Here is a 14940-nt window from a genome sequence, read left to right as displayed (position 1 = left end):
TATGAGATATGTAAGCAAACATTTTTGTAAAAAATATTTGCTTACATATCATCGGATATATAGGCTCCGGAGTAGCAGACGTCAAGGCATAACCTTTTAGCCACTGTATTTCAACTCTCAATATATAGAAGATATGAAAAGCCATTTAAAAATGTCGATTCGGAACGTTCCACATTTGGCATTACATAAGCTACTTTTGAAATAATATGTTCCCTTTATTAGGTCTATTTTTAGTTACTTGAAGGGAAAAAGAAGCTTTCAGTTTGTAAAAAAATTCAACATTGGCGCACAAAAGAATGAGGAAACATCGTGTGTGTACAGGGTTATGACGAGTCTGATGGAAAGTCGTTTGGAGCTCTTAATAACATTGTGCATCTCCTCAATCGTATGGCGTCTTTTAGAGCCAAGGTTCTTCGTCGTCGTACGCTTTATTAAAAAAAGACATACGCTTCAATGAACCCTGTCTTAGCCTATATTTAATGCATACGAACATGTAAATACATTCACAACTCGCCAGTGCGATATGGACACAATCTATATATGCGAAACCCTCGCAAGTCAGCCCTACTGTTCAATGTAACACTGTGAACTATTTAAAATAATGTACAGTGTAATTCCTTATATTCTAACATGCATGTAAAACATTGAATACAGATAAATAGTGGCACACTCGACAGGTATACGTACGGCGTAATTTGGTCAGGATTTTTAATGGGAAAGCTTATTTCCATTAGCCTAAAGTTAAGCTGTTTCTAAATTGAGGCCCAAACTTTTTCGCATGATGCGCTTTTGGCCTGATCAAGACAGATCCGGTAACTGTTGATTCCACATGTTTTAAAAATTAGATAAGCTGCTCAGAATAAGAGTATAGGGGTTTCCAAGAGTTTTAAGTTCAGCTGTCGATACCGAACATTGGCTTATGAATAAGATTGGTATACGTAAGAGAGTGCTTTAAAAGGCTGTATCTGTAGGGAAATAGTATGACTTAAGAGCTCGCGCACTATGTTTATTTAGTCGTGCTTCACTCGATTACCGGTTTGGAAACTGAAGCAAGTCACCTCGTGCTTATCGTTGTCGTAACCGTCATATTCATTTAGATCAATATATTTCCGATGCTGTATATTATTTTTAAGTTGGTCTAATTTAGGCTAAACAATAAAAATTGCCATTTATAGTGTAGGATATGTATAGATTCTGCTACGTATTTGATATACGTATGTATACATGCATACATATGTTTACTAGATGCTTAACCAATCTGGTTGATACACTGCGGCATATAGTGGGAATGTATTTAAATCAGATGGGGTATGAGGTGAAGCTGTCCGTTGTCATCGACTAGTCAGTCGCACAACTGCGAAACGCCGACTAACCGGAGGAATAAACCGACATAAGGGAAGTCGCATATTCGGCCGTTGTTGACATTGATGGCTCCATAATGTATCTCTCCGATACTCGTAACCCTCCACTTCGTCGTTACTACGACTGTCATTGATACGGTGTGAGCGACTCCTCTCCACGTGTGTGCTGGCGACTAGGTTAGAACAGGTAGACTCTACGTTTCCTCGTGTTGGGGCACTAGGCCGAAGGGACACATGATGGTTTGGGTTCGAATCCGCGCGACGACACACTTTGTTTTGTACTGGTAGCTAACCATATGATGGAATACGTAACGGTGGTATTGGACTCGCATAGGTTAGCGTGTTTCTTATTGTTTCGACGAAACACCACTTGCCTCAAAATTGTGACATTTGGCTCGAAAAGAGGAGGCAAAGAAGACATAAAATACAATTTTATTCATGTATTATATACCAGTGGACTCGATGAAAAATCATGATAGTGACATGTGTGAAAGGTTGATTGAGTTAGCAGTTTGTAAGAACAAACATAGAATACTTAACTTGAACAGTTGTTGGTAATAATATCTATTTAAGCTACTGAAATTCACATATTCGTATATAATACAAGATAGACATTCTAACAAAATATAATTATCTTACCTTGAAAAATATTTCAGTTGTCTTATATCACACCCTTATTATGGGAATACTACGAGGCAATACCTCAGATTAGCTAAAAAAAAAAAGGCAGATCAATTATACAGCAAGCGCTAATAAGGTAGTTACACCTGAAATGATTTTTTTGGCATATTAAGCACTTTTTATCCCAGTTGAAAAGGACATATACTCTGCACAGTTTAAGCTTGTATTTATAAAATCCTGTCATCTAAAATATGTCAAGGCTATATCCAGGGCTGTAATGCTGAGCGCCACTCGAGTGTTAAGACCTACATCCGGAAGTTTTCAAAGGTCTGATTATCCTTCAAAATGCTAAGATACGTGCTCTAGCGTTACGTGGAATACACAGTCATAGTCACCTATGTCCATGCAAATCCGTGTCACAATACGCTCGTAAAAACGAAAAAGACGATTTCTCTCAATAGAATTTGTCTGTTTCTTAGTGTATAATATAATCTCACTTCTGTTTTTTGCCAGCTTTCAATCAAGTGGAAATAATATAACTTTAAATGCTTAGATAAGAGAAAAAATACCCGAAACTGACCAATATATAACAAAAGTTCCAACTGCACTTAAGGAAATATAAAAGAATATTTGAAATCGATCTGAACTCAGCTGCACGCAAATAAGGTGTGTAGTGCTCGTTGCCTCAAGGACTCTATCAGGCAAGCGGAATTGACTGTTCAGTTTTAGGGACCGCCCTAGAATCAGTCGAGAAACGTTGTTTCTGCTAAGCAGGTGATTAAGTTAACTTCTATGGCCTTGTATGTGTTCCCCACCTCGACTTCTCGGCCGCGTCGCGAATACGGTCCTCGAAGTGCTCCAGTCGTCATATTGTAGGACGACTAGGTTTCTATACCATGCTCATGTGGCAATCCCGTTCGAGCGACAACAGCTAAATTAATGCTTGTACAGATATAGGTAATCTAGCTACTTTTGCAGAACGGAAGTCGCCAACCGAGGTCGACCATACAGATGTGTTCATATAGTTGAGTTTCGCTGTTGCTGTAGGCATGCTTTTTCCATTAGGACTAAGCAGCAGCCCGCGCCGGTCTCTCTCAATGACTTCTTTTCACCTGCTGAGAATCTCCAGTTGCTATGCGTTTAGCCAGATAGGCCGAATGCAGGCGCTGCCGCGCCAACCGAATCGTTCTCCACGGCCGTAGACAACGAACGTACCCTTTCCCATGTACACGTCCTGGTGCTTGCTTGCGGTAATTGCAATCAACGAGTTTTTTCTCGCTCCCGCAACCCGATATAACTGTGCAACTATGGGGCAAGCGTTCAGTCGATCACCGGAGAGACGCGGGCGCGGGTGGCAAGATGGCCCGGCGTACTCTCGCATCGCTGCCGACACTCGCTGTCCTGGTATTCACGCTAATGTGCAGGGTACCGTCGTTGACCAGCGTCGTTAAAGCAAATTTTCTGAACGAGCCATTTGCCATGGCGCAGACGTGTCGCTCCGTGCAGACGAAGATCCATATCAGTCGTGAAGAAAACGACGATTTCGGCAACCCCCTTCGGAGCTGCGAGGGAAGCGTTGAAGTTACGAAATGCGAAGGCACCTGCAACTCCCAAGTCCAGCCCAGCCTCTCTGCACCTCACGGCTTTCACAAGGTACGTCCAGTAACAGCCCTCATTACTTCAGTTACCACCAACAATAGGACCGGAAGTGGCGGTTACGTAAATAGACGCGGCCTGTGATCTCGTTATCGAGCTTGTGGTCGAAGAGCTTTGAAGACGCTCGACCAAGTAATTTATCAGTGATCTTTTTCTGGTATCTTTTTAGCGCCCTCATTTTCATTAAAAATCGTATCCAGTCATATCGATACGGCCATATATGTATGACCTCGTTCGTGCACAGCGGTACATAATGATGATGGTCGATATGTGTGAATACATTCGTGCAGTCGCGTATCATTATCGTGGCATCGCTTTCCAGGAATGCAACTGTTGTCGCGAAACCCAGATGGAGCACCGTGACGTTCTCCTAGACCAGTGCTATGACGTTAACGGTGAGCGCATTCTCGGCCCGTTGGGGGCCATGCAGCTGCAACTTAGAGTGCCCATCGGCTGTACCTGCGTACCCTGCACCCTGTAAATCCTCATCCCACTGTCACGTCCCCCCCTTTGCACAGACCCACCCAGCCAGCCGCTCACCACCATCTATCTATGAATGAGAAATAGAACAACAGGACTGGATCTGCAACATCCGCATTGGCCGTCGGCGACAGTAACAGTGGACACGCGAGAGGCAACACACGCTTTCGGCAGAAAGTCGCCGAGCATCGTAGCATAGTGAATATCAGCACCATTGCTACCGCCACTCCCGTTTCGTAAGATACAATACTGAGATTTCACAGGAATACGCTACCGTGATATTTGGGCAGTAAGGATCCACATATACAAGTGGATTGAGAGGTAGGGAATCATGCATGTGAAATAGCTAAGATATGAGACAAATGACAACCGGTAATATAAGGAATAAAGGAAAACCGGTCACATACACGTGTATTTACGTGATTGTTGTTGGCTTTTGACGAAAAATAACTAACAATAACAGAATGATGTAAACAAACTGAATGAAACATGAACAAATAAATATTCTTGAGGGAAAGTGAAGACCTGAGAAAAACACTGAGTACTTTAAACTACGAGAAAAAAAACCCAAATGTGTCCATTCGATGATGAACGTTAAAAACAAATGAAAGTTAAGAGAATTATAAATGTTGTAAGCGGACCACACTTATCAATAGGTATGGTCCGCTTACAACATTTATAATTATCAAAACATCAGAAATGTTACTGAATCAATTTGATGTAACCAGATGCAGGTGTTGTACGAGTATGACAATAATCAATTGAGGAGTTCGATTTTTCGTTGGCACTTCCGTACTTCGATTAATCATTGCAATACGGCGCCGATGCCTTCCCGGCTTCAAGGTCTTCAAAATCTGACCCTAACAATTACGTTCGTTTGTTCCTCGTTGGGCATTCGTTTGATTCCTTTTATACGTGAAGCTTCCGTTTGCAGACAGAGCTAGTAGTCCTTTGTGACCGAGCCCTCCCTTTCGTTCCCTTCTTTTGGCGCCGTCGTCCGCGTGAACCTGGCGCCATTAGCGGAGCTAACGGTTTCAACGAGAAAGGCCTGTCAACTCGTCCGCCCTTGCTGGCAATCCACGCTTCCGCGTTTTTGGCTGCGTTCCCTATGGCCTACAATTGAGCGGAATCGGGCTAAAAGACAGCTCTTGGTCTCGAAGAGTAGTAGCTCAGCCCCTGCACCGATGTGATCGAGCGTGCGCTTCGTCACTACTACGAAAATGCGAAAGACTAGGGCATTTGGCAGTGACCGAAAATGTATGGAGTCACAGGTGGACCTTTTGTGCCTTGAAAGCTACCGAACTAGCAGCAATTTATTACTTTTACTATCAGCTGATTCAATAGAAATATTCAACAACTTCATAATATATTTCCAATAATGTAAAATAACTTATTTTTGTTTACGATGAACCCTAAAAAGGGACAATCAAAGATGTTATATATATGCATCTAATAATTTCGATTAACGTTATAACCAAAACAATGTAAAATGCGCAGAAAAAATTCTTACGGGACAACTTAAAGGTGTTTTTCTGCAAAACTGTATGTCGTTCCGTTTACAATTTTCAAAGTGGTGATGAGATGCAGGTAAGAAAGCTTCCATCAGGAACTCCATCCAAATAGCCCTCGGGAAAGAGAGTATGATGCCGGACGAACGAAGCGCTTCAAGTAAGACTTTTGCCGACGAACAAATTGTTGGACCTAGACGCCCGTTTCACGCTTTTAATTGGCGTTGGCGTCGCTGTCATGATCGTATTCGACCTTTTAAACGATTTGAGATCGAACCATCGTTTGCCGGGTCGTAATTGGGTCTGATTACGGCTCGACCAGCCTGCCTTCTCCACAGTCATTGGTTATTGCGCATCTGGAATGTGATGCGACCGCTAAAGGTTGTAAAGCAACCCAGATCTAATCGGAGTGGAAGATGGACAGCAAATTTTGTTTGTCGTAGCGTAAGGTAAATTTTGCAAAAAAAAAATACGATGATTAGTGTACAAGAATACGCTCATTTGAGTTAGACATTTTTTTTATTAAATGTTAGAGCTTGAAACTGAATCGAGGATATATTACCCGTAAAATAAGTACCTCCATAGAAAATACTGTGTTCGTTTGAGATGAAAGACAAGCAACGGGGGCTATTTAGGTACATCGACTCTTTGACGTTCAATGTCTTTGTGCTGCTGCTGCTATTGCTCTTGTTGGATACAGGAAAGCTGGCATCAACCATTGAGGATTTGTCGCTTTAAAAACGGCAGGGCAGGGTGTAGTCGTTTTGAAGTCGGTGTGCGTCACCCGATTTTCTTTTCTGTAGCGGAGAAGACAGAAGAATATGACAAAAAGATGTAAAAGAACGGATCCATAGAAGAAGTTGAAAATGCAACAAAACTGAAGATTGCTTGTTTCAGGCAACAATAATATCACGAAGGGTAGAATGCCTCGGGCAAAGTACGTTGGCATTGTCTGCTGCTGTTGCTCCTGCTACTGCGACTGTGCAAGGGCAAAATATTCGCCTACGAAAAGAAGAAGAGCAATATTTTCCTTCACGCCGCAGTATCCACTGCTACTGCGATTTTAGCGAGGGTAGGCTATTTGCTATCGGCAAGAAGCCACCCCTTTTTTCTTACAGGAATGAATTAGCGGGCTGTGGTAGGAAGGCATATCTATTCGAATTTGAAACACTTTTCAATTCGACCCCCTTCGCGACTGGCGACTGTCAAAGTAGTCCGTGGCATGACAAGCAAAAATGCTCTGCGACACCTGTTTTACTTTGAATTACGTCCGCCAACGATGGCGTCTGACGGGGGCTGACAACATTATAGATACGTACCTATAATGTTGTCAGCCCCCGATACACAATAAGTGAAGTGAAGTGAGGGAAACGTATCGTAATGAGGCAAGCAAAAAGTAAGTGACAATCTGCGTATCCACTATGATAGGTATTTCTGAACTGTTAATCCGAGAGAATCGAAAGAGTGTTAATTATTAGTTTCCGCGAGGTTTCACAGTCATCGCGAACCCGCAGTTATTATAGCCTGCCTGCGTGCCTGTCTGTCTGAATTTGTGCTACTGCCTGTTAACGACGTTGAAATACCTAACACGCGGTTAAATCGGACAAATTTCTACTGGTTGTACCATATGCCATCATCTACGCGAATACGAAACATTAAATTGGCCGAGGAGTATTGATGGCTTTTCTTTTGTAGAAATAATTTTCCAGCTTGCCCTCTACAAAAGATCAAGAGTTGCACATAAATAGAAATTGTTCTTGTCTGGCTTGTATAATTCACAAGGTCTTATCCCGAGATCGGAGAGCTTAGGTAGACCTTTTAAGGCACAACGATTTCGCCATTTCATAAAATGCGAAGTAGACAACAATGACAATGTTGTCACAACCGATTAGAAGGTAAACAACGACCGTTTCTTACTTTCCAATAAAGCTTTTCGTTTTTTTAAATCAAAATCAATCTTTATACAAAAAAAAATATAATGTAATATGCTTGGATTTTATGTTATCATTGTTTTTACCCTTAGTACGGTTTGTATTCCTTCTAGAATCTTGAAATCGCCGCATTTTGACAAAGAATTTATCCGCATCAACAATTAGAAGCGAGGTAAAATTCTGTGGCCGAGACAAAACGATGGACGGTGCGATTATAGGGGGGAAAAAGGCTTTTCGGCCAGCGGAAAGCGTGAATTTTGTTTAGAAAGAAACTGGAAAAAAACGCACTGTACCTATGCAGCGGTCTAATAATATGTGTATTATAAAGTGTGCTACGTGGATTCACTCACTATCTGCTATCCGGAATGGCAAAGGCCCCTGTCTAAATCCCAATAATAATAATAATAATGTTAGTTTATCGAAGAGATGTTATTTTAAGCTGTAATGTTGTAGAAACTTTTCTAGTCATTAAAGTGATCCGAGCTTGACCTAAAGTTAGCTTTAGAGCAAATGTTTACGGGTGACGCTAGGTCCAGCCGCTAGGACACAGCTTCCAAAGGCTATCTTATCACGAACGATGGACCGACTTTCGAGCTGCAAAGGATTCAAGTACTATAGGATAGTAGTACAAGATTTGAATATGCTTCAGGCCTTAGTGAATGCTTCCGTAATGTGTTGGTAGTATTAAGTAACATCGTGAGCGAGTGCATTATGAATTGAACGTGCGCACGATCAGGCAGACGGTTGAATACAATAGCACGTTATAGACACGTTCACGTAGGCAAAACAGAGAGGCGTACATTTTGTGAGATTTACGTTGCGTAAATTTTAACACTCAAATTGTTGCAATGCAAAAAATTATGAGCACATACTATAAGCATGGCAGTAAAGTTTTGATATATCAATTTGACACGGTCGAAAAGTAAGCCTTAACATCGATGATGGGCAGATAGAAGAAATCATGACGATATCTTATGAAGCACTGCTTGAACCTAATTCGATTTTAGCTGGGGCTCTCTCACATATAGTATGGTAGCATAGCATCTTTTGCATGAATATCTTCTTGATTTCAAACGAACGTTTTAAACTAACATTATACTGTTGAAAATATCCAGCTAGATATACGATTATGTGAAGATCGAACGAAGTTAGCCCTTGCTTACTGAGAAGCTTTCCAACAATTTCCTTTTCTTTTTTCTTACATTTAATGATCTAAATCATATCGGCGCTTTACCAATTTTTCAAAATAATTTTGTTTGAAACATTTTCACTGCTAAGGATGCTGAGCTCCAATCACCGAAAATGTAATTCTGATAAATAGTCAACGAGCGATAATGGTCTGTTATGACTAATATCGATGCTTCCAATCGATGGATTGAATATTATGAGTTGTACATAGAGCGGTACGATGCTGCGTTAAGCCGTGCATGACTCCCACCATGTATACTCTGGGTTTCCAATCTAGCCCATCTCACGTGTTTTTAAGCTTATTAGACGCACATATTACCGTTGCACTATAAAGCAGACAATGGGGGACTCTTCGCTGATAAACACCGTTCAGATCTCCTTCCTACGCCCTTCAAGCGGATATACTAAGACAGTCGATTTCGAAGCTCAGGAATCAACACTTCGTGGCAATTAGTCAAGTGTGCCCGTACCTTCGCTAACTTAAGACCGCCTTGGCGCTGTCATTACCTGCTAGACGACAAACGATTACCAATTATTACTGTCTGTGCACGACCTTAAGCAATAAGCGATGCACGCCGTTAAAGGCTCTTAGCGTTCCGATATGAGTAAGGAAGCGATAATGCCTTTGTTCTGCGTTTTTTTTTCATTTTACATTTTAGCGACCGAATAAATTTCAGCAACATAAGCGTATAACACTGCTGTGTCCAAAAGCGTTGAAACTAATCGATTAAAGGCGTACTCCAATTGTACTTACGACCCCTTGACAATAGATAGCAATCTTATAAATGTACTTCTCGATTGATACTGACGAAAAATAAACGGAACCATATGGCTCGTTCTCCCTCTGCGTAATGTGAAGGTCGATCTGCAGAAACAGCCAAATGAGTATGCTACAATAGAAATCCTCACACAGCATTCTAAATTCTGGACTGATTTCCTTGAAAAAAAACGTATGAACTAATGTGGATAAAACGTGTTTAGTGAAGAATTTTTTTGTGCTAAAAAAAAACGCACAAATCAAGGATAACATTGGTAATAGGCCCTCTGTTCAACTGCAGATTGTATTGCTTTATATTTGACAGATGACGGTAATATGTGAAAATTAATATATGTGTGAAAAGACAAAGGGATCACCTGTTCAAGTCAGTAATCAGCGACACCTTGTGGAACCTTGAGTAGCCCGGTGCTCATGATCAGTCCTAGACCACGACTACACGTAATTCGAAGAGAGGCAGACATTGGCAAGCGGATAGAGAGGGCGAAGTAAAGAGCTTACCTACCCTGAAACGTTTTCCACACCGATCGATTCCGCATTGACCCTTAATATATCCGGCATCACTATCCTAATCGGGCAAAAAGATGGGAAGATCGTCCACGCAAAGACGCACTCCGCCAGCCTTTCCCGTAGCTGCCAAAACGGCGAAGAAGATCGGCCTAATACAACTCCAACTACCGATCATTATTCCGGGGCACTCTTTTTGTAAATCGGTCTTGTGCAACGATACTACTCGATGCCTTTACACACTAGCAGAATACACCTGTCGTATAGGTGTACTAGCGGTTTAGCTTCGTTCACTAGGTTCGGGTACTTAAAGCGAACCCTGTATATCGTCTCTTTCAATTGTTAACAATATTCTTTAGCCGTTATCGACTAAAAAGGACAGACATACATTAAAGCTTTATAAAGGCTTTGGGGATATGTCTACCCGGTCCAGTTACTGCTACCTACCACTATCATGGCTTCCAATTATCGTAAAAAGTGAATTTTCCATTACAAGCCGCGATTCAATGCAAAAACCAATATCTCCACGTGTTTTTTTTCTGATTCATGTTTATTGATCAAACGTCTATCTTATGAATTTTACCGAAGTAATCTAAGTTCAGAATTTTTTTCTAAGGTCTTTTCAACTAACAACTCAGGCTGCTTTCAATAGTAAATCGGTTACCGATTTGTACATTGTTTTATTATTAAGGTCAAACTTAGTTTAGTAAACCACCCAAATTTTTTGATTTCCCATAACTCACAGCAATTTTCTTACTAAAATCCCATTAAGGGTGAGTCGGAACCGCGCTCCCCCTACTCGATTTGAATTCCGTTCTACTTCAGTTATTGAATATCCTTATGTATAACTATCTAATACATCGAAGCTGCTCATGAGACAGGAGGAACGTTTTCTTACAGTGCGTTAAATCATTCGTCTGCACCATAATTTAGGCCATTTTCAGTCAAATAAACTCCGCGTAAACATTTCATAATGACCTAAAACAATAACTAAGCTACTATATTTAATTTATGCCGAACCGTTTTTCAATACTACAACATACTTATTAGGCAAGATCGTCGTCGAGCTCTACTGTATGCACTGGGTGTCCAAATACTATTCATTCTGTAAGTTTCTAAACCAATTAAGTTCAATACGTAGCAAATGAACGAAGTTATTACATAAACACTATATATACATACACTTAGCTAATCCTAGATAAGCTAACGTACTTCAACGTTTCGGGTTACAACCCGAAACGTTGAAGTACGATATCACCTTCGTCATCGAAGAAGATTATGAGCTAAATCGGATGGCACCAGTTTGTTTGATTGATTGAAGAAGATTTGAATGAATTGAAATGAACGAGCGTGCCTTCCTTTACAGACTTTGTATGTGCGTGCGTATTTGCTCTGATTACAGAGCTTAACGAAACGTTACAATATACTTACATGGAACGATAATGCGGCTCATGGTCTGCTTAATTCCATTCATATTCTTTAAGTAACTAACTGGACCGTTTTATGCGTAGGAAAGTATGCGAAGAAGAAAACAAAATATCAATTAGACCTAGGTAGCTAAGGATACAACGATTCTAGAACCTATCTTGTGCGAAGTTCTTTACAGGGACAACATGATATTGTTGCCATCGTCAGTCCTATTTACTTCTAATGAGGGTAAATTGTAATAAAATCTTGTGTATAACTGTCAGCGGTATAGGCTCGATACATGCGTAAAGCCATTTTCGTTAGTTGAGTCGAGTTTCCAGGCAACAATCATTCCCTATCCATCCTGTCAAAGTGGATGTGTATCATGTACGTTAATTATATTATGCTTTTTTTAAAATTTAACTTATATATAACTCAACAATATTCTTTTTAATGAATTGAAGTTGCTTCCGATCGTTCGGCACATGCACCGTTCATTTACCTCGCCTAAACATCGACTTCAAGCTTTGCTACGACAACCGAGTGCTCGTAAGTTATAGAGGAACGAAATTGTCGAAGCGTAGAACTTTCTTTGCTTACTTGGCGAATCTTTATTGTCGAAGCTGTTGAAACGCTCGTCGAATTCTCAAGGGGTGTCCTCTAAAACCTGGCAAGATCGTCTGCCATTGAGAAAAGCATATTAGATGAAGGACAATATCTGTGCGGGCCTTTTTTGTGTGCGGCGGCACTTAGTTATTTAGTGAGGACTTTGGCTATGCGACAGTCGCAGGCTTAACATGTGCCTAGGGAAACAGAAAAAAAATGTAGTACACTGAAAGTGACTGGGTGTCAATAAAAGAAATGGCTGGATCTTTGTGATACAATAAAAAAGTTATGCCATTAAAGCTCCAAAGCAGCTTCAAAATATTCGTGTTTGTATTTCTCTCTATTTCCGAGATAGCAACTAATTTGTGAATAAGTAATTGAATTTCCACAGTATTACGCTTTGCAGATTCTACGAGAATTTCGTTCTCGCTGCTTGATAATATCACTTCAAGACTACTAAACGAATCTGAGCCATATATGGCTGCCTAGCACTAGATCGCACGCGTGGTTCGTATATTGGAAACGTACGGACCATTTTTTTCTAATTAGAAATTGACGGCTTCAAGGGTTTACATAGGCCAAATAAAGCTGTTACTGTGAGCCTTTGCACTTACTACAATCGTTTCACTTTCTGTTGGTCCGGATCTCCATTTAACAGTAGTACGAGTTGGTTGGCAAACTTACTTGATCAAATGGCCGAAACTGGCCTTCGGGTTCTCTGCCTCGCCAGCCGGGCCGGATGCCGACGCCCCAACAGTTACGTAGGTAGCGTCAGGTTGAGTTCCTGCGAGAGTAGATTTTGGGTCATTCGGTTCGGCTGTTGACATTGTTAATAAAACGTCCAAGATTTTCATGACTAATGTTGTGTGCCTTTATAAAAATTATAAGTTATAAAAGTTCGTTCATATTGAAGACGCGTATATCGGTAGAAACACTTACTGTCGCAAGATAAAAACCGCGTACTTTGCGGGGTTCTCTTTTAAACCCTTTAAAGCACATCCGTATTCCTGGTACTAATTTTTTTTAAGACATGCACGTTTAAAAAGTGGCTAGCTTAAAAAAATATGAAGCTGTTATTTTTGTATTTGTATTCTACGTCTAGATACAGTGAATAAAAGAGCGTCTAGAATTAAGCGGTGCACCTCTAAGTACGCACATCTCATAGCGCATGTACCTTTGTAGTAGGGCACGTGCATTTTGCAAACGCTGTTCATGATGGAGTTCCGACTGTCTAGCTACAGTTAATCCACGCAAAAATTTGGGGTTCCTTATTGTATCCGATCGACGAAAGCTGTTACTCATCTGAATCGGTGTCCCGTCCCAAGATTATCAAGACTGAAGATTGTACAGTGGCCGTTTTTCCTCTACGGAGAGCAAGCAATGTACAAAAAGCAGGCATATAGCATCCATAACAAATGGTTAACATCAAACGATCGTGCTGTAGTGCTTTGTTTAGCTCTACTATGACTGGGTGCTTTTTTTTTCTGCACACCTGCAATTTTTTAGCCACTTAACCAATAACAAAAGTCTACTTTGCTCATACTTACGGCTCAACTGTCCTAGCCAACAAGTGCCTTTCTTGTGGTAAAAGTTTATTATTGGGAGGTTGAACTGCTTCTAGCGCAGTACAATTTTCCATATTATCATTTTATTTTATTGTCGAATTGACAAGTTGGCCTGAAAAATTACAGATTTGCGATAGGCTATGGGGCAATGAAAAGCGAACGTTGTCAGACCTGCATTTTTCCCATCAACAACAAATGACAAATTCACATTCCTATTTTGTACTCTCTTCCCAACAATTTCTTATTATAGGATCTGACATAGCCAGCTTTCAAATTATGATGGCAGAACTGAACTATTGATGCTCTTTAGCTATTAATTTCACCTCATCATTGAAACAGGAACGTAGCTTTGGGTGGGAAGCGCGTTCAAAATGTAAATCCCTTGTATGAAACTGAACCACTATATAAACCCGTACAATTGTATTTTCTAGAGCAATACGAATTTCAGCAAAAGTATTTATGACGGCATTTCGAGTCCTTGAAAAAGGAACGTTTGTAAGTGTGTACGAGCGAGGCTTATTTTTAATGCTTACAACATTTTTCGCCAGAAAGCTGATTGTCTTTGGTCCTACTTGCTTCACGAAGGAATAAGAAGGATTCGTTTGGAAGTATGAATGATCTTGCTCTCAATAAAATATATAGATGTATATATATTTTTTTATTGAGATCTTCTATCGATATCAGATATCTGATATTGATGAGATAAGACGTGAATCAATTCCAGTAGCTGAATTTTGGGTAACATATGGCACCACTATTATCTAAAAGTGAGTGTATGACGAAAACTGCTTTGTATAGAAGGAAACTGACCGCATTGATGGAATATTGCTTGAAGCGCATATGCCAGCATACGTACGTAGTATATCAGACGTTCTATTGGACCCATATATATATACATATTAAAATATCTATCAAGCTTCCTACGACGGCCTCACTAATCTAGTTAGAATCGATAAGTCGAATTATCTTCGAAACGTTTTTCTATACAAATCCATCGAGCAATTAATGATCTACGTTATCTTCATGTTCAAGCATTTCTGGGCAAGTTTTATTACCGCAGCGTCTAAAACTCTAATAGGTCACAATACGAAAAAGCTTAAGCTCAACGTTGGACTGAGCGATACATTGTATCGTACAACAAACAGAACTTAATTTTCAAATGCCTTGCAAAAGCTCCAACCCAGAAACTGTTATGAACAATGGAACAAACAGTAATGCAATTCATTAATAACTTTTTTTGAATTTATTGCACAGGGGCGATGATTTCCCCCTGGATTCCCCTACCTTTCCGTGTATGTACGAACTATTGCCACCCATTCGGTAGTGTTGACATCC

The 14940-nt window shown here is 40.5% G+C and overlaps 1 protein-coding gene across 1 annotated transcript; it reads left to right on the top strand.

Moving 5' to 3' along the window:
• The first annotated feature begins 3301 nt into the window (after nucleotides 1-3301).
• On the top strand, nucleotides 3302-11476 carry Pburs (bursicon subunit partner of burs). The gene is made up of 2 exons (XM_022840879.2): nucleotides 3302-3635; nucleotides 3961-11476. Exons 1-2 carry the CDS (start codon nucleotides 3342-3344, stop codon nucleotides 4117-4119), a joined length of 453 nt encoding a protein of 150 aa, XP_022696614.1. The 5' UTR covers nucleotides 3302-3341; the 3' UTR covers nucleotides 4120-11476.
• The last annotated feature ends 3464 nt before the right edge of the window (nucleotides 11477-14940 follow it).

The sequence above is a fragment of the Varroa jacobsoni genome, unplaced genomic scaffold (assembly GCF_002532875.2).
Source record: "Varroa jacobsoni isolate VJ856 unplaced genomic scaffold, vjacob_1.0 scaffold_895, whole genome shotgun sequence".
NCBI lineage: Eukaryota > Metazoa > Arthropoda > Arachnida > Mesostigmata > Varroidae > Varroa > Varroa jacobsoni.
The sequence above is the reverse complement of the archived record's forward strand: the minus strand, read 5'-3'. Positions and strand labels throughout refer to the sequence as shown.